The 25,144-nt window shown below is 35.4% G+C and overlaps 1 protein-coding gene across 1 annotated transcript in view; it reads left to right on the top strand.

Moving 5' to 3' along the window:
* Positions 1-24,278, top strand: part of ANKRD17 (ankyrin repeat domain 17) — a 145,923-nt gene extending 121,645 nt beyond the window's left edge. The window contains 10 exon segments of the mRNA XM_045532928.1: positions 5,083-5,254; positions 6,706-7,153; positions 7,642-7,797; positions 10,025-10,174; positions 12,644-14,274; positions 17,356-17,553; positions 21,606-21,854; positions 22,359-22,537; positions 22,823-22,987; positions 23,677-24,278. Of these exon segments, the coding sequence (XP_045388884.1) occupies positions 5,083-5,254; positions 6,706-7,153; positions 7,642-7,797; positions 10,025-10,174; positions 12,644-14,274; positions 17,356-17,553; positions 21,606-21,854; positions 22,359-22,537; positions 22,823-22,987; positions 23,677-23,736 (3,408 nt within the window). The 3' untranslated portion in view covers positions 23,737-24,278.
* The last annotated feature ends 866 nt before the right edge of the window (positions 24,279-25,144 follow it).

Here is a 25,144-nt window from a genome sequence, read left to right as displayed (position 1 = left end):
TTTCTTTTTAATCTGGACTGTCTGTCTCCAGGTCCTTAAATTCTCATTTTATAAAACTCAACTCTCAAATATCACTTTGTTTCCCAAGCCCTCAGTTAGAATGACCAGTTAGGTTAGTGTCCTTTCTGATTCCACAATGAGGTTAGTGTATAATTTGGTGCCTTTTATCAAAGCCTCTACCCTCCCCTACATATACTGACCAACATAACAGCAGTTTCCCAATAAGTGCAATGAGATCTAGGCATATATGTATATGACTGTGAGAAAATACAGGTATGAGACTGAATTTCTAACATTGTTTTATTGTATCTCTAGATTTACTTGAATCTTCATGGTTTAGTTACTCTGTTTCTATCTGGTTTTGCACCTCTCCCTACTTTGACTAACTCCTATCCTCTATCTACAGTTTAATCAAGGTAACTCTATCCTAATGAAACTTTTTCTCAAACTTATATTTTGTTTCCTTCTTCAAATGTGTTACAATAATGTTTGCTAACTCTTCTTTTTTTATTTTTAATTAATCTTCACCTCAGAACCTTTTTACCGCTACTCCAGTGAACTAACTATGGTGGAGGGCAACAATGGCATCTTAACTGCCCAATGCTGTTACATTTTTATAGTTCTCATTGACTCTTACCTCTTTCTGATGTTTACCATTGTTAACCTAGCCTTCCTTCTCCCACTGGAGCTGCTTTCTCCTGTTTGTCTTCCTCTACCTCATTTGCTTTTCTTTTAAAATATTAGGTTATTAGGTATGGAATGTCTGATTTCCTTAAGTATGACAGTTGATGTTTCTGACATTGCACTTTGACACTTTTTTTTTTTTGTGAAGGTACATCCTCATTCTTTCAAACTCACATTTTGGCTTGTGATTATCTTTCAAAAAATTTTTTTAGAGTAATTTTTGTAAAAACATGGATAAGACAAAAATTCATCTTACTTTCAAATATGAGTTCCATTGTGGAACCAGTGCAGTGCAGACAGCTTGAAATATCAACTAAGTGTTTGGGAAGGATATGGCTAATGAACGCATAATACATCAGTGTTTTGAGAAGTTCATTCTGGTGATTTTAATTTTGAAAATGAGCCATGTGGGTGATGTGAGACCAAGGTGGATAATGATGAGCTGAAAGCTGTAGTGGAAGCACATCCATCTCAACCTACGCATGAATTAGCAGCAGGGTTTCCTTTACTACTCCAACAATATTGGACCATTTGAAACAAATCAACAAGGTAAAGAACCTGGATAGATAGGTTCCACATGAATTAAATGAGCATCAGAAGAGAATTTGTCTCAAAGCTTGCCTTTCTTTGCTGTCACGACATAAAGGTGGACCATTTCTACATCGTATTGTTACATGTGATGAAAAATGGATTCTTAGACCAAAACCATATATTCATCAAAAAAAAGCTAATGGTGTCTGTTTGATGGTCCCGTGCTGGTATTATCCATTACGGCTTCACGAAACCTAGTCAATTGATTACAGTGAATGCCTACTACAACCAAGTGGATGAAATGATGAAGATGCTTGTGATTAAGCAGCTGAGATTGATCAATAGAGATAGACCAATCTTCTTGCAAGAAGACCATATGTCACAAAAAACAACACTGCTCAAACTATAGAAGCTGGACTTAGAAACTCTCTGTCATCCATCGTATTCACCAGAACTTACACCAACTGATTACCACTTCTTCCAGGCTTTGGGCCACTTCTGACAAGGAAGAATACTCAGTTCTAAACAAGCTGTGGAATATGCCTTTAGCAATTTCATTGTCACTCACTCTCCAGGCTTCTTCGCTGGTGGCATAAACAACCTCCCATTAAGATGGCAAAACTGTGTCAGTGGTTTAGGTGCATACTTTGATTAATTGTACTGCTGCTTGTTTGAGATATAAAATACTATTGATTTGAAATTGGATGTTTCATATTTAATGACCTAATATTAGGTTCTCTCTCTCTCTCTCTCTCTCTCTCTCTCTCTCTCTCTCTCTCTCTCTCTCTCTCTCTCATATTTTCTCCCTAGCCCTCCCCCCCCACTACACACATGCTGTTTCTCTCCATATATTTACATAAACACACACATACCTAGTTATGACTTTTTCCCTTTGGTGACCTCATTTAATTCATTAGTTTCAACTACCACCAGCAAGTTTATGGTGCTTCTTAAATCTGTCTCTGTTGATCCACATTTGTCTAATTCTGTTGAGTTTTAGAGCTCTGTGCCTTGGAAAATTGGAGTCCTTTGTAGCCACAGGCTGGATTCTCCCCCAAGAAACGTTTGTTTTCCCTGGGACCTTTGAATTTGTGCCCTACTCTGTAGTGAGCCCAAAGGGTTATTAAAACCTACTGGATTATTGAAACACCAGCATAAAAATGTCAAAATTTAGGCCAGGTAGAGTGGCTGTCACCTGTAATCCCAGCACTTTGGGAACTGGAGGCAGGAGGATCGCTTGAGGCCAGGAGTTTGAGACCAGCCTGGTCAACAGCGAGACCCCCATCTCAACAAAAATAAAAAAATAAGCTGGCCATGGTGGCACACATGTGTAGTCCTAGCTACTTGGGAGGCTGAAGTGGGAGGATCATTTGAGCCCAGGAAGTTTGAGGCTGCAGTGAGCTCGCACCACTGCACTACATCCTAGGTAAGAGAATTAGACTCTATCTCTGAAGAAGGGGGAAAAAAGAAAGTCAAAAAATTTAGAAACTATAGTAAATACTTAGCTCTCAGAGCTAAAGTCTAAAAGTTTGGTAGCCTACACTCAAGTTACTGTTGCCAAAGTGCCATCCCCTAATGACAGCTTATTAATAAACCTTAAGGAACTTGCATATCTAAGACCCAGCTATGCCCACTAAGATCTACCCAGAGCCCGCTAACCCCATGCCATCTAGGCCATAAGGGCTTAGATGAAATCCTGCTTTTTGATTTAAACTCTTCTACTTTTAAAAAAGGTCTCAGCCTGCCCTGTTTAAATACCAGTCATAATTAGTTCCTGCCACTGGACAAGTTAAATAATCCAGCAAAATCAAAAACTCTTCTTGGACATACCAGAAGTCTCAGACCTCACTTGCTATTTTGAGCCCCCAAAACCATTTTCTGTACCTTTCTCAAGATTTTTCTGTTCATACAAATATGATGAAGATAAATTATTAAATTATCAGTTTTATTATTCCTATTTCTGAATTGGAGAGGCTTAATATATACCTGTAGCCACATTTGCTTTGATAATGTTTTTCAGACATATCCTTCACCCTCACTTCCACTCCTTCTCTTCTCCTTACACAAGCCCATTCCACAAAATCAGTGCTCAACAAGATGGCCACAGGTCTCTCTTTCACTGGGACTCAAATGGAAAAGAATGTTCCCCGAGGGCAGGCCTTCAACGCCATTAAAGCAAGGCTGGAATGAGCCGAGTCACTCATGCTCAGTTCCTTCTTTCAAACTGTCTAATCAAATATTACTCCTCTTCCCTTGTTGTGATCCAGGGAGTGAAGGTCACCAGTTACTGTTTTCTTTCCCATCCTTTAGAAGAGGCAAAAACTCTTCCTTTACTGATCTTCAAACTGGAAATTCTGTACTTCTGGCAGAGCAGCAAAAATTTTTAGGGGTTACTATACAGGCAATTTCTGTATCTTTAACTTCTAGGTGTATTCTTTCCTAAAATCCTTCTGCCTGAGAAAGTATGGGTATACCATGTACAGGTTCTCCTTCACTATTTGACATTTCAGGAACGAGACATACCTCTTACCCAAAGGAAAGTAAGTAAGTTACATTGTGTAAAAACCTGGTGGTGGGCCAAACTTTTCAGAAACCGGAGAGATAATTTGAAAAGGCAAGACAGTGTCTAGCATAAGCAAAAGACTTGAAAAATGAAGTCAGATTTTTTCTCATGAAAACGAAGTATGATTTGGCTTATGAGTTTGTGATGACTGGTTTCACTAGTTAGGATATTGTGACATTTTTATAAACTGAATATCGTTGTTTTGACAGGTATGTATATTTAAAACACTAGATTATGGGCAGGGAATACATAGTTTTTTAAAAAAAAACAAGAACCATCTTTTAGAGGACATGTAAACAAAAGATTTTGAAGATGATTTTCCTACCTTTATGAACCACGAAAGAAAATGTAACAGTTAAAATAGTTTACTAAGAGATGTTATTGGACTTTTAAACTTATCCTTAATTTTTTGCCTATGAAAGTAATGCATATTCATGTTATCAGATAGAAAAAAATGTACAGTTATATAAAGTAAAATTGGCAGTCTCCATCTTTCCGCTACTCCTCCTCCACTTCTGCCTTCCAGCGGTAATCAGCCTGTGATTAACTTCCATACCTTTTTTGTTCATGCCTTTTTTCCTATACTTCTACAAATAGCATAGAAAGGGTTCCCTTCCCCTATAAATGTGATTATTAGTCTGCAATGTGCCCTTTTTCCCCTAAATTATTTCCAAGTACATATTTGTAACACTTTTCAATGGCTACCTAGTATTCTGTGAATGTGTATACTGTTGTTAACTAATTCTTTTTTATTGATGGATTTACCTTTTCATTTATTGCCATTATAATCAATTTTGCAGCAAAAATTGTTAAATCTTTATTTTTTGCTAAAGATAATTTTATAGAATAAATTCTTAGGATAAGCAGTTTGCAATTTTGATAGAAGGCTTTCAAATTATTTTTTCTAAAATGTAAATATTTATACCCATAGCAATATAAGATAGAACTCATTTTTCCATACTTAAGCTGATGTGTGTGATGTGTTTTTAAATTTTGCCAAATTAATGATTGAAAAATGGTTCTTTGTTCTTTCAGCTTACATTTCTTTAATGATTATAAAGCTATGTATCTGTTTATCATTTACTCATATTAAAATTAGATGTCTTTTATCCTTTATTTGGTCTTGATATTTTTTTAAAAATAATGACTGTTTAGAATGGTTTGAATATGATCTTGTTAAAACACTGAATTGAACTAGATGACTGAATTTTATGGTATCCTAATTGCCTTATAATAAACCTGATGATGTGCTTCTCCAGGATAAATTCCAATGTTACATTTCTATTTTATTGATCCTTTAACAGTTAAGGGAAGAAAGTCGGAGGCTGGCGTTGGCTGCCAAAAGAGAAAAAAGAAAGGAGAAGAGAAGAAAGAAAAAGGAAGAACAAAGAAGAAAACTAGAAGAAATTGAAGCCAAAAATAAAGAGAACTTTGAACTCCAAGCTGCTCAAGAAAAAGAAAAGCTTAAAGTTGATGGTATGGTCTCTAAACAATCATCCAATTTGTTTCATACAATGCATTCTAGTCAAAATTATATTTAATATCAATCACATAAGGTAAAAATAGACTTTTAACTTACTAAGCCCTTAAAGTATTTATGTGCATTTTTTTGTTGATTGACTTCCTCCCTAACTATTTATTATGAAGAACTTCAAACTTATTGACAAGTCAAAATAATGAGAAAACGAGTACCTGAATACATGTCACCTAGATTTACAGAACTGTTAACATCTTTCCATATTTATTTTATTTTTTTCTCTCTAAATAACTACATATATTTTTTTCTGAGACATCCGAAAGTAAATTGTAGACATCCTGACATTGCACCTATAAGTACTTCAGCACACATTCTAAGAATGACATTTGCTTATATCATAGTAATACCACTTACAATTACTAGTTGTTTTTTTAGATATTATAAAGAGAATTCCATAATAATCATCTATAATGATATTACAGAGTAATTCTTAATGTCATCTATAATCCAGACCATAGTCAGATTTCCTCAAATGAAGGAGTTATTTTTAACTAGATTATAATCAGGAGATTATTTGAGATCGAAATACAGTCATTCCTTGATTTCCACAGGGGTTGGGGTTGCCAGGACCCCCATGGATACTCAAGTCTGGAGATACTCAAGTCTCTTACATAAAATGGCACAATATTTGCATATAACCTATGCACATCCTCTCATGTACTTTAAATCATCTCTAGATTACTTGGTTTTTATTTTTCTTAATATTGATCTGGGGGTGGTTAAATCCATGGATGCTGAATCCATGGATATGGAGGGCTTACTGTATAGTGGGGAGAAACTGTTGCCACTAAACCACCAAATGTGTGTGTGTGTGTGCGTGTGTGTGTGTGTATGCAGTGTGTGTATTTTTCAAAACTTCCCTCTCCTCCAGCCTTTTATTTTGAAAATTTCCAAACTACAGAAAAGTTCAAGTATTAATATGTTGAACACCTGTATATTACCTACATTCTGGCATGTGAATTTTGTCTATCTTTCTTTTTCTCTTTTTTTGAGTAGTTTGGATATAAGTTGTACACATTATGTGAAATCACCCCTAAATACTTGAGTATGTATGTTCCAGTAACAGAACATTATTTTACGTAACCACAATAACATTACACCTAAGAAATTTAATAATTATATAATAATATATAATGTATAGTACATATTCATGTTTTCTAAATCGTCCCCAAAATATTCTTATAACTACCTGCTCTACGTTGAATAGGGCTTAGGGACAGAGAAGAGAATAGATTGGTCATATCCACTTCATTGCCAACAAATGCTGGAAAAACTGATGATTTTATGTCTAATAGTAGTGAAGTAATCATATTGTGTTTTTCTTTTCTTTGCTAAATATATTCTAGAAACACTTAGAACTTGCTAATTCACTATTGGAACTTTTTTACAGACGAGCCAGAAGTCTTGACAGAGCCTCCAAGTGCCACAACCACTACTACCATAGGTATATCTGCAACCTGGACAACTTTGGCAGGTTCTCATGGCAAAAGAAATAATACCATAACTACAACAAGTTCAAAGAGGAAAAATAGGAAAAATAAAATTACTCCAGAAAACGTTCAAATTATATTTGATGATCCACTACCAATTTCATACAGTCAGCCAGAGAAGGTGAATGGAGAGTCCAAGAGCAGCAGTACCAGCGAGAGTGGGGACAGTGATAACATGAGGATTTCAAGCTGCAGTGATGAAAGTAGTAACAGCAATGGCAGCAGGAAGAGCGACAATCATGCACCAGCTGTGGTCAATACCACTGTGAGCAGCAAGAAGCAGCCATCAGTTCTTGTTACATTTCCAAAGGAGGAGAGAAAATCTGTTTCTGGCAAGGCTTCAATAAAGTTAGTTCCAATTTTTATTTTTACTATTTATAGTTTCATCATAAAACACCTTGTTGCTAAATTTTTTGGTAAAGCAAGTAAATTAGCAACTTGCAAGATATGGATTTTTCTTTGTGCTGGAGGGACACTTTGAATTGAATTGAAAAATAAGCTATATTTTAGGTTTTTGTATTAATGAGAAATCACATTTTTACTATGTAATTTCTTCCTTTTGGATGTTAAACTTAACTCATAGAAAGTATTGATTGTGGCTTCACAGGGATTTTTATTGTGACTCAACTCTGCTAAATCTGTCCCCTAGGTAGTATCTTCTTAAAATTGGCTCTTCATATTTTAAGTATTGAAGAGAAGTGAAAAATAAGATCCTCATTTGTTCACCATATTTAATCTAAAAATAAATACAATAATAAATTATGTAATAGATTACCTTTATCATTTAAAAATTCTACATTTCTATATTTAATATACTTTTCCTCCTTCTATTAAAGATTGTCAGAGACTATCAGTGAAGGGACCAGTAATTCTCTATCCACTTGCACAAAATCTGGTCCATCTCCTCTTTCCTCTCCAAATGGGAAGTTAACAGTAGCAAGTCCTAAGCGTGGGCAAAAGAGGGAAGAAGGATGGAAAGAAGTTGTAAGAAGGTGAGTAATTGTTTAATTTTTTTTCCCTCATTCTTTTTATGTTCTATATATCATAGTGGTGAAGTGTTGTGTACTTTACAATTCCCTCTCCTATTCTAAAGGTTGCAAAGAAACTGTTGGCTCAAGGCTAAATCTGCCCAACAGAGACAAGCTATGCCACATTTTAGATGAATAAAAATTATATATTAATACTTTAAAAATTGCAAGATTTTACCATGAGTATTAGAGTTTCTGAAGAACTAGTTTAGATTGTATCTTATTCAACTTTGTAATCCCAGAGCCCGGTATGTAGACATCAGTACATGTTAGTATAAGTATTACATAAGCCACCTGTAAACATTTGAATAAGTACTGGTTTTAAATTATTGAGCTAATCCTGTTTTTAATCATGGCATACCTTTAGGGTTTCAGGATAAAAATATTTTGTTTTGCTTAGGATTTTTAAAACATGTGTCAAAGAGTAGGAATGTAATATCCCAGAAACTTAAAAGGAAATAAGATACCTCAACCCCAGAAAGGATGTGATCCATTGTACTCTTTTGTTTTGTTTTGTTTGTCTGTATTTTTTTAAGACAAAGTCTTCTCTGTTGCCCAGTCTCGAGTACAGTGGTTTGATCATAGCTCACTGTAACCTCGAACTCCTAGGCTTAAGCCATCCTCATGCCTCATGCCTCAGCCTCCTGAGTAGCTAGGACCATAGGCGCACACCCACCACACCCAGATAATGTTGTTTAAAGAAAATTTTTTAAAATTAGAGATAGGGTCTTGCTACGTTGCCCAGGCTGGTCTCAAACTCCTGGCCTCAAGTGATCCTCCTTCCTCAGCCTCCCAAAGCGCTAGGGATTACTGGCATGAGCCACACTCCCAGCCTTATTATAATTCTTTGATAACTTATTTTAAAGAACTTCCCAATAAATCCATTAAAAAATTAAGCTTTTGATTATTTGAAATAAGAGCGATAATGGACCAAACTTATTACTATTAATCCCCAAATACACTGTCCAATTTTACATATATATAAAAAAAGCATATATATAAATGACCAAACTCTGTTCTGCCATAGCTGTCTTTACCTCAGTCTCTCGTGTACACACACACGCACACATACACATATTTATATACACACTCTATTTAACTCATTGAAATCATATCATCAGAGTATTCTCTGTACAAGAGTAAGATAATTTAGTTTTTCTATGTGCATTTAATATTGTGATATATAAGAAATTCTTAACTAATTTGGAAATAATAATGATCATTGGCTGATCATACCCTTTAGGGAAAAAAGAGTTGTCAAGAAACTTAGTTCTGTATATAAAATGGCTGAGATCATGCCTTATTTTTTAAAAAATATGATGTATTAATTTAATACTTCATCTGCCATTCTAAATAAATAATTTACTTATTTGTTAAAGCATAAATGATTCTCTTTTAGAACTATGCTGTCTTTCTTTTAGAAGTATTCTTTTATTGGCTTATCAGAGATTTATATCTACCTTTTCTGGACCTGAATGTTTAAAATTAAAATGTAATTTTTTAAGTGTTTTATTTTTTAAAAATTCTAGTAGGCTTTTCTATTTCCTCACATTACTAAATGTCCTTTAGCAAGTTTTCATATTTGTGGATAGTCATTTTAATGCCTCTAGAGGATGGGAGGGAAATGATAAATTTTTAGTGTCATTCTTTCAGTTATGTATTAGAGGAGAAAAAGGAGAATGTGTGTAAAACACCAAAAGTGTACCCACGAGAAGCCTTTTTTTGACTCTTTGGGGCTAGATTAAATGCTGTGACCAGTGTGTTTTAATGATACCCTATTAGAACACTCATGACATGGTGGTGTAGTTTTTTTTTTGTTTTGTATCTACATAGTTAATGTATGTGAGCAGGAACTCATGTCAATCTTATTTGCCATTAGTATTTGCATTAGCACAGGGCATGACTACGTGTAGTATGTGTTTTACAGATATAAGTGAAGGATAATAATCAAGAAAGCAAACAATCTTTGATAATGAGAGAAGCTATATAAAATTTGTCTGTCTACCTGTCTATTGCTCCCAGTTGCCTTCTGTCTCTTCATCTAGATTAAGAGTAGATAAAAGAGGCCTATTTAACAATAATCTATTCTGTATTTATAGAAAAACATTTTGGTAATACTTTTTCCCTTTTTAAAGTCACAACTACTAATATTAATGATTTACCTTAATTTATCTTTACTACTTTTAAATAGGTCAAAGAAAGTATCTGTTCCATCAACTGTGATATCCAGAGTGATTGGAAGAGGAGGCTGCAATATCAATGCTATTCGGGAGTTCACTGGTGCACACATAGATATCGATAAGCAGAAAGACAAGACAGGAGACCGGATAATAACTATAAGGCAAAACTTTGTCTCTTAATGTTTTCTTCCTTTCTGTTGTATTGCACTGTAGCTTAATGAAATATATCCATTTGAGTTTTCAATGGAACTTTGTGTTTAATAGTATACTTTTGTTAAATGGGAGTTTTATTAGTGTTTGAGAAGATAACCTTTACAGTTTCTTTTTTCTAGTTAATATACTCTTGTGAAGTGTTTTAGAGGGTTTCATGGGAAGTTTGTGTGTGTGCATATGGCAAAAGTTTAGATCATCTTTTCAATATATAAACTGTTCGTATAACATTCTTAAAAATTTGTTCTGAGACTTTTAAGGAGTTTCTAACACATTTTAAGTGTGAGTTTTTATCTTTCTCTCATATTAGCCTTTGAGATTTGTTATTCGTAGATTGTCTCTTTAGAATTGAGCTCAATAATAGATTTAACTCTGAATTGAAAACTTATCTTGAATAACTCACCTAATGTGTATGTGCCTGATTATCCATAAAATAAAAATGATACTCTAAGAAATCACAAGGTTGTAAGAAGCTGTATTTAATTACCTTAAAGTAAATTTAAGTTCCTTTGAAAGAGTTTCATATGTTTTTAAGTGGCAGTTATAAGTTTGTTTGTGAGAGGCAGGTGCCCCTTCACAGTATATTTGAGGGCTTATAGTTACATCTCCCCTCAAAAGTAAGGAGGCAGTTAACTATCATGTTTGTATTCCTACACATTGTCTTCTTCTTTGTCTTGTTTTTCCCTGGGATAGTTGGGTAGTTACAACCTGCCTTATCTAGAAAAGAGGGAAGTAGATAGTCTTTATGGATAATTTTTCCCTTGGGTTTCTGAAAGGCTTTCTTTGCAATCATATATTTTCCTAGAGATCCAACACTAGGGTTTGATGTTACAACAGCTATTGTTGGCATTATCAGGATTCCTCCCTCATTTTGAGACATCTTCCCAGAGGGGTTATAATAATTATCGTACAGTAGCTCACACCTGTAATCTCAGCACTTTAGGAGACTGAGGCAGAAGGATTACCTGAGGCCAGGAGTTTGAGACCAGCCTGGGCAACATAAATGAGACCTTGTCTGTACAAAAAATTAAAAAAATTATCAGGGCATGATGGCACATGCCTGTAGTCTTAGCCACTCAGAAGGTTGAGGCATGAGGATTGCTTGGGCCCTGGAGTTCAAGGTTGCATTGAGTTGTGGTCATGCCAGTACACTCCAGCCTGGGCCAGGCAGGGCAAGGCCCTGTCTCTTAAAAAAAAATAAAAAAATAAGGCCGGGCGCGGTGGCTCACGCCTGTAATCCTAGCACTCTGGGAGGCCGAGGCAGGTGGATCGCTCGAGGTCAGGAGTTCGAGACCAGCCTGAGCAAGAGCGAGACCCCGTCTCTACTAAAAATAGAAACAAATTAGCTGGCCAACTAAAATATATATAGAAAAAATTAGCCGGGCATGGTGGCGCATGCCTGTAGTCCCAGCTACTCGGGAGGCTGAGGCAGTAGGATCGCTTGAGCCCAGGAGTTTGAGGTTGCTGTGAGCTAGGCTGATGCCACGGCACTCACTCTAGCCCGGGCAACAAAGTGACACTCTGTCTCAAAAAAAATAAATAAATAAATAATAATAATAATAATCACCCTCACCCAACTAATAGAGAAACTGCTAATGAATATGTAGTAGATGGAGCCATCTCAGATGCCAGGATTTAAAATAAAATACTGTTTTCTTACTTGGTCGTATTATTTTCCTTGTTTCCTTCTATTGTTTTTATTATTGATCAACTCTTTTTTTTTTTTTTTTTTTGAGACAGAGTCTCACTCTGTTGTCCAGGGCTAGAGTGCTGAGGTGTCAGCCTAGCTCACAGCAAACTCAAACTCTTGGGCTCAAGTGATCCTCCTGCCTCAGCCTCCCGAGTAGCTGGGACTACAGGCACGTGCCACCATGCCCGGCTAATTTTTTCTATATATTTTTAGTTGTCCGGTTAATTTCTTTCTATTTTTTAGTAGAGACGGGGTCTTACTCTTGCTCAAGCTGGTCTTGAACTCCTGACCTCAAGCTATCCTCCCGCCTTGGCCTCCCAGAGTGCTAGGATGACAGGTGTGAGCCACCGCACCCGGCCTTGATCAACTCTTTAACTTTCAATAATGTTATAGACTACATCAACTTTTATGTGCAGTTTTTCTAACTAATGTATTTTATAGTAGGAAAATGGTTTCTTAGTGTAAGGAAACAATCATAAAGTGAAGTTTTAGAAACTCATTGGCTAGTCCTCTAAAAAATACAGTGTTAATGCAGGACAGTTTATAGCTTTGTTTCCAGAATACCTCAAGAATGGTAGGAAAATTGCAGATTTACTTTTATTATGTGTTCTCTCTCTATATATATATACACACATGCTTCAGCACAGACACACAGGAGAATGTAGGCTTTACATATTTAAAAGTAGGGGAAATTCGACCTAATTTTTTTTTTTGTTTGCTCAACTCATAGGGGTGGCACTGAATCAACAAGACAAGCAACTCAGTTGATCAATGCTCTGATCAAGGATCCAGACAAAGAAATTGATGAACTTATTCCAAAGAATCGTTTGAAAAGCTCCTCAGCAAATTCCAAAATAGGGTCATCAGCACCTACCACCACTGCTGCTAACAGTTCCCTAATGGGGATTAAAATGACGACTGTAGCTCTGTCATCAACATCTCAAACTGCCACAGCACTCACCGTGCCTGCAATTTCTTCTGCATCCACCCACAAAACCATTAAGAACCCAGTGAATAATGTGAGACCTGGTTTTCCAGTTTCTCTTCCATTAGCATATCCTCCGCCACAGTTTGCACATGCTTTGCTTGCTGCTCAGACTTTCCAGCAGATCCGTCCACCAAGGTTGCCCATGACCCACTTTGGAGGTACTTTTCCACCAGCTCAATCCACTTGGGGTCCTTTTCCTGTCAGGCCTTTGAGCCCTGCCAGAGCTACTAACTCGCCTAAGCCTCACATGGTGCCTCGCCATAGCAATCAGAATAGCAGTGGTTCTCAGGTGAATTCAGCAGGTTCTTTAACTTCAAGTCCCACAACTACAACCAGTTCATCAGCTTCAACGGTGCCTGGTACATCTACAAATGGCGGTCCAAGTTCACCTTCTGTTAGAAGGCAGCTTTTTGTCACAGTTGTGAAGACATCCAATGCCACCACCACAACAGTCACAACCACAGCAAGCAACAACAGCACTGCACCCACAAATGCCACATATCCTATGCCTACTGCCAAAGAACACTATCCAGTATCATCCCCATCTTCCCCATCACCGCCAGCCCAGCCAGGAGGGGTTTCTAGAAATAGCCCTTTGGATTGTGGATCAGCATCTCCAAATAAAGGGGCAGCTTCTGAACAGGAAGCAGGTAGTCCACCAGTAGTAGAAACAGCAAACAATAGACCTCCACACAGCAGCAGTTCTTCTGGGAGTTCATCAGTTCACTCTACTCAGCAACAACCTCCGGGATCTGTTTCTCAGGAGCCAAGACCACCTCTTCAGCAGTCTCAGGTTCCTCCCTCGGAAGTTAGAATGACTGTTCCTCCTTTAGCAACAAGTTCTGCTCCAGTGGCGGTGCCTTCTACTGCCCCAGTGACTTACCCTATGCCTCAGACACAAATGGGATGCTCCCAGCCTGCTCCTAAAATGGAAACCCCTCCTCTTAGACCACCCTCTCATGGCACAACTGCCCCTCACAAGAATCCAGCTCCAGTGCAGAATTCATCTGTTGCAGTCCTCAGTGTCAATCACATTAAAAGACCTCACAGCGTTCCCTCTTCTGTTCAGCTACCTTCAACCTTAAGTACACAAAGTGCTTGTCAGAATTCAGTACATCCAGCAAATAAGCCTGTTGCTCCCAATTTCAGTGCCCCCTTACCATTTGGGCCCTTTAACACATTGTTTGAAAACAGCCCTACTTCTGCTCATGCCTTTTGGGGAGGATCTGTTGTTTCATCTCAGTCAACACCAGAATCTATGCTATCAGGAAAATCCTCGTATTTGCCAAATTCAGATCCTTTACATCAGTCTGATACTTCCAAAGCTCCAGGCTTTAGACCACCATTACAGAGGCCCTCTCCAAGTCCCTCAGGTGAGCTTATATTTTCTTAATTCTGGAGTTGCTCATTTATACAGATGATGTGAAGATTCTTGGTCATTTTCTAATATTTTTACTCTATGGGTGATACGGACAGAGATTGTTGTATTCAGTTAACTCAAATGCTATTGTATTATGTATGTTTAGTATGGTGGATTTTTTTTAATCTTTCAAAAGCTACAGTAGATTTTTCTTGAATTACCCCTAAATAAGATTTTTTTTAATCAGGTGTATATTTCTCTCTTGAAATAAAAAAGTCTCTTATGTTTTTTAATTTAATAAAGTAATGCCACCAAAAGTTTGCTTTTATTTCAAAATCAAAATAGCTAACAAAGATTTTTAAAATTTGATTTCATTTCTGATTGTCTTTTTTGTTTTTAAAATAATGAAAAAATATAGAGTTACATAGTCTAATATGGTAGCCACTAGCCATCTGTGCTATTTAAATTAATGAAAATTAAATGAAATAAAAAAATGTATCTTCTTAGTCAAACTAGTCATATTTCAAGTGCTTAATAAACACTTGTGACTAGTGGCTACCATATTGGACAGCAAAGATGTAGAACATTTCCAATATCATAGAAAATTCTATTGGACAACACTGATTCATAGAGGATCTAAAGATATTCTGATTGTAGGCTGTGCTTTTTGTTTGGCTTTTTACTTTGAAATAGTTTTAGATTTGTAGGAGAGTTCTTCTATAATTTCCCCACGTTCCCCTAATGTAAACATCTTATATAACCATCATATATTTTAAAACTAAGAAATTGATATTGGTAGAGTACTATAAACTAGACTACAGATTTTATGCAGATTTCACCAGTTTTTCCAAAAATGTCCTTTTTCCGTTGCAGGGTCCAATCCAGGATGCCAATTTGTATTTAGAACTATTGTGTTTTAATATGAGCATTTCAAGTAATTAAAGACAGTCCATATAAGAGGCTGACACACTGTGGTTATTATGCTGCCTGTTTTTATACTTTTAAACTTTGAAAAAAAAATTTTAACAATATGTGACACAAAAAACATGAAATTCAAAGACAAAATATGAATTTCAATGTTTATAAATAAAGTTTTAATGAAACACAGCTATGCCCATTTCTTTATATATTATATATGGCTGCATTCTTGCTATAATGACAATTGAATAGTTGGAACAGAGACCATGTGACCTGCAAAACCTCAAATATTTAGTATTTGGCCCTTTTAGGGAAAGGTTGCCAATGCCTGAGTTGAGTTATTTGAGATGTGACATTCTAGGACCAAAATTTCCAAGTTTAATGGCAACTGGATATTATTTTTAGTTATTTCTATAGCATGTAAATAAAATTTAACAAACATAGTAAATATTTCTTTGCTAGAAGTTGATAGAAATATTTATCCATACTTTCAAAAACAGTTTCTCTTGAGTACTGAAACAACAGAATCGATGTAATTGGATTTTAAAAGATCATGCTTTCATTTTTATAATTGTTGGAAGTTAGTGAAAATACTGTGCCTTTCCAAAAATGTGATAATCTAAGTGTATTCAGAATGGCTAAAATTAAGACTTAAAGAATAATGAAAGAAACTCTTATTCTGTGTAAATGTGTAGAAAAAATGCCAGCTCTATTAAGAGAAGTGAGGTTTTTTTGGGAGGTGTGTAGTTGATTAGAGCCAAAATTAACATTGAAGTTTAAATTAAGAGTCAGTTACTTGATTCAGGTCATTTAGAATTAGAAATATTCATCTTTACTTTTATTACATAGGAAGCATCTCTTTTATTTTCTCCTAAACTTCTTCAAGATATACTAATTTTCATTTCTCTCTACTTTTTCTAATTCATTTTGTGTTCCTTGCATATTTTTATTTCTTTGCTTAATTAGCTTTTCTTATATAAATAATTTTACTGTTTTTGTGTAGACTCAGATTTTATTTTGAAAATTTTTAAGCCACATAAAAATTTAAGGAACAGAATAAACAACATAGTAAATACCTGTATACTCCCTCACTTATGTTCTCCTCTTCTTAACATCTTTTCAAACTCTCCATCTTTCCCCTTCCTTCCTCCCTCCTTTCTCCCTCTTTTGCTGCTGCTCTCTTTCCTTTCTGTCACCTCTCTTCTTTCTTTTCTGCCTTTCCTCTCCTCTTTCCTTCTTTGTCTTTCCTCCTCCCCCCACTTTCTATCCCTATCTGTTTTCTTTTCCTTCCTACCTCTCATCAAATAATGAAAAGGTAGGTTTTAAACATTATGATACTTTACCCCTACATACTTTGTTAGGCATCTTCCCAATGTTGCCCTTCATAGCTACACCATCATTACTACACTCAAGAAAATTAGAATTAATTTGGTAATAATACCCAACATAAAATACCATTATCCCAAATATATCCTTTATCCCTGTGTCTTTGCCTTTTTCTCTTTGATCTAAGACTCAGTCAAATTTTATGCATTCCTTTTGCGTGCCCCCCATCCCCCTACCCCTGGGGTCTAAAGCATCCCACAACCTTCTTCTACAGTTCTTGACATTATTAAGTCCTTTGAGGAGTCTAACTGTCCTTAACAGATGTTTTCAGATTCAGCTGTTTTCTCAATCCATGATTAGATCTAGGTCAAACATTTCTGGAAGGAGCATCATATAGGCAATGTTTTGAACCTCAAACTGCATTTTATCAGAAGACGCTCAGTGACAGATTGTCCTACTATTGGCCATGGAAAGCATGACCACTTGGTTAAGATGCTAATCATCAGATCTCTCCATCGTACAAGCATATCTACAGTTTTTTTTCCTCCTATAGTTTTTTAAAATTAAATTTTTATACAACTGGGCCTTGAACATTTAAGTTACAACATTGATATTAAATCTAAATGTATTCTATAATAGCTAATAAAAGAGCAAGTGTAAAAATATTTTCCTTGATAATTATTGCTTTTATAGTAATCTTTATTACAACGGAGAAAGGACAAGTCAATGAACTAAAAGAAGTAACCAAGGAGAAATTTTTTTAATAATCTAAAATATTTTTGGATATATTTTGGGCCTCTTAGAATTTTAGGTTTATATAATTAAATGACAGTGATCTTCTACATTACAGGTATTGTCAATATGGACTCACCATATGGTTCTGTAACACCTTCTTCTACACATTTGGGAAACTTCGCCTCAAACCTTTCAGGAGGTCAGATGTATGGACCCGGGGCACCCCTTGGAGGAGCACCAACAGCTGCTAACTTTAACAGACAACATTTTTCCCCACTTAGTTTGTTGACTCCGTGTTCATCAGCATCAAATGGTGAGTATTAATCTTAAAAAGAGAATGAATTTGCAGAGCAGAGAATGTTTTTTTTTAAGTGCAGTTGACCCTTGAACAACATAGGTTTGAACTGTGCTTCACTTATATGCGGATTTTTAAAAATAAATATAGTGGGTCCTCTGGAGGGGCAGGTTCCGCAACTGAAAATACGATATTCACAGAATGCAAACTTGTGTGTGCGGAGGGCCAGCTTTCCTTATTCATGTGTTCTGCAGGTCCTACTTGAGGAACTTGCACATGCACAGATTTTGGTATCTGTGGTAGCCCTGGAACCAGCCCCTTGCGGATTCTGAGCGGGGCTGGTTCCAAAAACATACTTGTTGATATCATTGTTTATTACTCTAGTAACACATTATTTCAGAAACTCTTAAATAAAATTCACAAGCATGACAGGTTGTTTTCCCAGAGTTTTGGTGTGTGCCTTTATTGCAAAAGTATTATGCTTTTTGTAATAATACAACCAAATTAGGTTAGGTTTTTGAATACCTGCTTTTTAATACATTGCTACATTGTTGATACAGGATGCCATTGAGGCCATTAAAATTGCTTTCATTGTTGCTACCTTCTAACAACTTTTTTGTTACAGAAAATTTCAAACCTATAGAATAGTTCAAGGAATATCCATATTCCCTTCACTTAAATTTACCAATTATTTAAAATATTTTGTTGCATTTATTTTCTCTCCTACTTTTTTGTTGTTGAACCATTTGAAAACAAGGTGCAGATATGATACTTAAGATCTAAAAACATTCATGACTTAAGAATATGAACATTTTCTTATATAACCATAACATCATTATCAGATACCTAATAGATTAATGTTAATTCTATAATAATCATCTGATATACATACCATGTTAAAATATTCCCAATTGTCCCAAGACATTTTTTATAGATTTTCCCTCTTGAACCAGGAACCTTCAGACTTCACATATCATATTTGATTATTTCTCAGTTCTAACTTTTTTTGTAGAAATTTTAAACTTGCAAGAGTAGCACAGAGAACCCTTATATATTTTTCCCAGCTTGACCAATTGATAATGTGTTACTACATTTTTTCCTTCCCCCACATGTATCCCTGTGTGTGTAAAATTAATTTTTTTCTGAAAGTTATATTTAATTCCCATTTCTCTTTAGTCTCAAACAATCTGGAGCTATTCTCTCAGTCTGCATCTTTCAAAAAAGACTGTTTTGAAGACTATAGGCCAGTTGTTTGCTAGAATGCCTCTTAATTTTTTTTTCCTACTGTTTCTTCCTGATTAAATTTAGGGTGTGTTTAATACACAGTGGACTAAACCATAAGGAAAGTACAATGTAATTTTACTGTAGGAGGAATTTTTTTTTAATTTGTAAGTCATATTGCTCTTTCAGTTTTAACTCTGGACCCTGTTACGTTTCTAAACTGAGGTGAATTTACCATAATGTCAATGAAACTAAAGCTTAAGGGCACCTCATTTGTATGGGCCCCTTCCAGGGTGCTGTACATGATTTTATATTTGTAATTTTGCATTCTTTTTCTAAAATGTTTCCCCAAATTGTGTAAGCTTAAGGCCACACAAAATGTAGCTCTGCCCCATCCTCTAAAACCTGTTTCTTCTCTAACATATAGGCTGGATTATAATAAAATAACATGGCAGAATTAAATTTTGCCTGTTTTGTCTAATTAAAGAAATTATAATACAGATGAGGAAAGTATTTCAGTTAGGCTCTTTTCATGACAAAGAATGTAGACCCACCCAAGGCATCTTAAGGTCAATGATGTTTACTATAAGGCTTTCTCCATCTGTCTCTTACAGCAGGGGTCCCCAACCTATGGTGAGTTCTATAACTACTTCATTATATATTACAATGTAATAATCATAGAAATAAAGTGCACAATAAATGTAATGTGCTTGAATCATCCGTAAACCACCACCCCCTCAATCCCGTGGAAAAATTGTCTTTCATGAAAACAGTGCCTGGTGCCAAAAAGGTTGGGGACCCGCTGTCTTTGAGAATTTATGGTGTGTTTCTTGTGAATCTCTTTTAGTCTGCTCTCTTTACACCTAGGCTGCTTCATCTCATCTTACATATGGTCCTCAGTGGTTCAACTTCATAGATACTTAAACCAGTTTTTCTCTGTTTATCAATTACCCCTTCCTGAATGAAGAATGTAATTGGCTCAATTCATATGTTCAGGTCAGGCCATGTCAGTCATAGATTACTGGCTAGCCTAAAATGGATCATTCTTGGATCACCCTATTCTTAGGTTCAGTGGGCATGCAGGAAGGGAGCAGAAAACAGGGTCATCTGATAAACACTATGGCTAGTGAAGTGGCAAAATCTGTGAAAAGGGTAAATCTGAAGTGGGGCAACTCAGCAGGCAAGGCCAGTTATTGTGTGCACTTAAATAGAATGCTAAGGGTTGTTATTTTGCTTTGCTTGTTTTTAGAAGGATACAGTAAAGGAAAGGAAAAGTGATCCAACACAGAGGTTAGGGCAGTCTCCTAGGGTAGAGTTCATTTGTTCTTCCTTCTTTCCTTCCTTCCTGTCTGCCAGTGGGTTGATTTTTCTCATGGATTTAAGTATGCCTTTCAAAATGTTTTAAGAAAAATACCACAAACTTTTATTATTTATCACTTGTGTTTACATGTTCTTGTGTTCTTTGTAGTTTTATTCAGCCTTTTCTGAAATATTCTTTTACTTTTAAAAAATACCTTCCTAAGTTTTGTCTTGTTTTCATTTTTACTAATTCTGAATTGTGCTGTTCTTTCTCTTTCTCTTTTAGTTCATTTTGGAATTTCAGGTTATTGCTTGCTTTCTGGAGTGATTTGATTGTCTATAGGGATGCTATAGGTCTATTTCTCTTTAATAGGTTTATATGGAATTTAACTGTAGTTCTATTCTGTGTTTTTAGGTGAAATGAGTTTGCTTGGACTTTCAGAAGGGATAAGTGGATCAGGATATCTTTTATAGTTTAAAGGCTCTAGAATTTCTGTTTTGTTGTTTTCGGAAGTGTGCAAAAAATATGGCCTTGTACTTTTTATTAAATCTCCAGCTTTGTTGTCTATACCTACCCCCACCGCTTCCTTTCCTATTTTTGGCTGGATCTGCTTTTTGCTTTGCTTCTGTTATCCTTTTCCTGCTCAATTTGGATTCTGTTCCCAGAAGTTTCTGATTTATCATTATGGGGCTTTGTTCCAGGAAGGTGGCTTCAGAAGGTAGTTTTGAGGGTTCATAGGGCCCATGGTGTTTCAGCTTCTTCAGACCTTATTGTATACTCCTTGCATAGCCAGTACCTAGCACTCTGGGAGGCCAAGGCAGGAGGATTGCTTGAGGCCAGGAGTTCAAGACCAGCCTGAGCAAGAACAAGACCCTGTCTCTACAAGAAATAGAAAAATTATCCTAGACGGACAATTAAAAATAGAAAAAATTAGCCAGGCATGGTGGCATGTGACTGTAGTCCCAGGTACTCAGGAGGCTGAGGCAGTAGGATTGCTCAAGCCTACCGGAAGTTTGAAGTTGCAGTGAACTACGATGACGCCACTGTATTGTAGCCCCTATGACGGAGCAAGACCCTGTCCAAAAAAAAAATTTAATTAGTTCAATGGTTTATTACATGTGTAGTTGACTACTTTGCAGCATTGATATTACATTCTACCTCCTACCTCATGAACTTTAGCCAGATTTTAAATATGCATAATTTATTACTTAACCATTACTTTTATATTTGTTTTTTCTGAAAGAATGCATATTTAAGATGTCTTCAGAATTTGATCTTAAGATTTGGTACATTTCAGAATAGCTAGAAGAATTTGAATGGATTTAGCATAAAGAAGACAAATATTTAAGGTGATAGATATCCCAAGTACAATGGTTTGATTTTTACAATTATATGATGTAGTAAATTATCACATGTACCCTGAAATTACATACATCTATTATGCATCAATTGTTTTTTTAAGTTTTTTAAAAAAGAATTTAAGATTTGGTTTGTAAAATTACATGTTCTATAAATGACTTATTTCTATTTCAAAATATCTTTTCTCCAGATTCTTCTGCACAGTCAGTACCCTCTGGAGTTCGTGCACCATCTCCTGCCCCTTCATCAGTACCTTTAGGGTCAGAAAAGCCCAGCAACGTCTCTCAGGACAGGAAAGTTCCAGTCCCTATTGGGACTGAACGTTCTGCACGTATCAGGCAAACTGGAACTTCAGCTCCATCTGTTATTGGGAGTAATTTGTCTACATCAGTAGGGCATAGTGGCATCTGGTCCTTTGAAGGGATTGGTGGCAATCAAGGTAGGATATGCTATCCTTCTTACCAGAAATTAAGTTTATGCACTTAACTATTAATGTAAACAGTATTTACCTTTTGTAGTCATTTTAAAAAGATCTATATTCCTATTTTTTTTGTTTTGACTATTTAATCACTTCTTTTTAAGAGTTCTGTTCCCGTGTTATCTCTACCATTACATTTATTTATGATTGCTTTCTGAAAGTGCTCTAATACAAGCATATTCTTTTTTTCATTTCATCGTATTAAGATGTTAATATTTTCTTTGAGGCACTTTAGGTTTTATCTTAGCTTTTTGTGTATGTGTTGTAATACCAAGTGTTTAGATCGCTTTATCATTACGTTCAAACATGGAAATACAGCTGTAAATATATAAAAATAGGCCATTATTCTGAAATAATTCATAATTCAATGTGGAAAACAATAGAAAAATAGAAAATATTTTATTTTGCTGTCCTTTGATTTTAAGTATCACCAGTTTTTGTTTTTACCTCTTTGTTTTCCCTCAGACAAAGTAGACTGGTGTAACCCTGGGATGGGAAATCCTATGATTCACAGACCAATGTCTGATCCAGGAGTATTTTCACAGCATCAAGCAATGGAGCGCGATAGTACAGGAATTGTAACTCCTTCTGGTACATTCCATCAACATGTTCCTGCAGGCTATATGGACTTTCCTAAAGTTGGGGTAATGCTCATTTAAATAATCACTGTCATTATTTGTATGTCCCGATTTTGTCCCAGTTATTTAGGGGGAGGGATTTTTTTAAACCAAAATATTTTGGAGGTAGTATGCTTATATATAATCTGTTAAAAGAAATCACATAATGGAAAATAATTTTGAGATTCCTTAGATAACTTACACATTCCCAAAATGAGGTGAAGTTTCAAATATTAATTTTCAGCCTATTGATTACATTAGGAAAAGTGAACAGTGAATTGAATGTTAATTTTTGTTTTTTCCTTTTTTAAGGGTATGCCTTTTTCTGTATATGGGAATGCAATGATTCCTCCAGTAGCACCTATCCCTGATGGTGCTGGAGGACCCATATTTAATGGCCCTCATGCTGCGGACCCCTCTTGGAACTCACTGATAAAGATGGTTTCAAGTTCCACAGAAAATAATGGCCCTCAAACGGTAAGGAATTCAGTGAACAAACATTTAGTGTCTATGAAATGTACAGACAGGGTAGGATATGGGTAAATCATGATAGAAAGTATGGTGAATATGGGCAGTTAAAGAAATTGAGGGACATTTAATATAGCTGAAATATAGCAGAGGGACTTGGGAAATGGTACCAAAGGTAGTGGTTTGGTGCTAAAATTATGAAAGGCATTATATATTCTATTGGGTAGCACATAGTACATTAAAGATTTCAAGTTGCAAAGAGATTATCACATAATACAATTTTATACCTCAGAATTTATTAAAAATACTATAAATGTCAAAACAGTGTATAAAATTAACTCTGAAAATTCACAAAAATGGTTGTATATATATTTTAGCTTATTTTGGTGTATGTGCAATATCATTGACTTATTTTCCTTCTACAAACATAAATCTCTATGCTCGAGTAATGATTTTTTTAAATGGTGGTAAATCAGATTCTATTTGAGGGATAAGAAGAAAGGTAGGAAAGTAAAAGTTTAAAAGTGGTTTTATCATTGTTTTGTCCTGTTATTTCCTAGTATGTTGCAAATTGAATGAGATTTAGCTGTTTTAGTGCATATAGATACTAGGAGCACTTTCTTAGTTTTTAAGAGTTTTATTTTAATCAAATATATGTTAAATTCATATTTCATAAAATGCATGCTCTATCTCCATAGGTGTGGACTGGACCCTGGGCACCTCACATGAACAGTGTGCATATGAACCAGCTTGGCTGATGAGGATCAGCTTGTTAGCCTGCAGATTCCTTTTCATTCAGAGGAAATCACAAGTGGCCGAAAAAAATTTATGCTCCCAAATCATTCTACTGATGTGCTTGACTGAAGTGTGTAGGCTTTTTGCAGAAGAACTTACTAACTGACCTATTTTCTGTGAACATTTGTGACTGCCCATTCCCCATCATCATCCGTTTTACCTTAGTTAGCATTTTTCTTATCATTTTTCTTTTTTTCTTTCCCTTTTTCCCTTTGGACATAACTTTCTGTTGAAGCTGTTCTTTGGCTGGTTGGTTTAGTACTGTAAACTGCTTCTGAGCAAACACGGAAATTTAGCAAAATTATGTAAACTTGATCCTGAAGTTTTAGAATGGCAAATAAATGTACAATTGTTTACATAACAGAAAAGGCTAAGCAGAAAGTAAATTTCAATATGTCAGTATAGAGGCTCTACTTTATGTAGACTTAAATTAATGTGAGATATGTACCTTCATATTCAGAAATCTGGATGTTTCCTTCATACATTAAACTATTAATAAGCATAACTTTTCTACTTGTGTAATTTAAGTATAAAGTAAAATAATGGGCATTATCACTGGATGTTTCCCTACAATGACTTTTAAATTACCCATCTTGCTCTCTTTTGGGTTTGTTTGTAGCAAGGCACATATAGAAGAAGAAATTTCTGACTTTTTCATGTCTTTTTATTACCTTTTCACACTTATAAAACTAATACACACTTATCTCTTCACTTTTTTTTTCCTCTCCTTACCTTTACCACTAATACCAGTAAAATTCTCTTGCTGATAGTGAAAAAATTTTGTAAAGATTTTCACTGTAATGGCTGCTATAGAGAGATGAAGCATCTTCATCATCACCAGGGGTTTCTTCTAATTATAAAATGTTTAGATTCTCTGAGAACTTAAAAAGCCACCACTGTTCCCAGTCAGCATATACAAGCTCTTAATATACTGTTTATTATTAAAAAATTCAATGTACTATTTTATATTGGATAATATTGATTCTTAGCATTGGCTTTCCAGTCATGAAGAGTTGACATAAAATTTAAATTTTCAGTAATTTAGTGGAAAATATCTTATTTCTTTTTTCAATTTTAAGGCTTCTGGCTTTTTACACTTGTATATTATCAGTGAAAAGGATCAATAGCTAACTTAAGCCAAGTAATAAACAAAATTTTGCATTTGTCATTAAGACAATTTATAATAGATACATGAATACACAAAATATAAAGTCTCCATTTAGCTTGTTTATATAAGATACAGGGCCACACTAAATTACTCAGTGGGATTTATATATTCCATCCACTTGAAACAATAAACAGTAATGTATCCAAGAAGAATATGTGTCCTACCCTGTCTCATATGGAAAAGTAAATTATGGTTGAAATGTA

The sequence above is a fragment of the Lemur catta genome, chromosome 19 (assembly GCF_020740605.2).
Source record: "Lemur catta isolate mLemCat1 chromosome 19, mLemCat1.pri, whole genome shotgun sequence".
NCBI lineage: Eukaryota > Metazoa > Chordata > Mammalia > Primates > Lemuridae > Lemur > Lemur catta.
The sequence above is the reverse complement of the archived record's forward strand: the minus strand, read 5'-3'. Positions and strand labels throughout refer to the sequence as shown.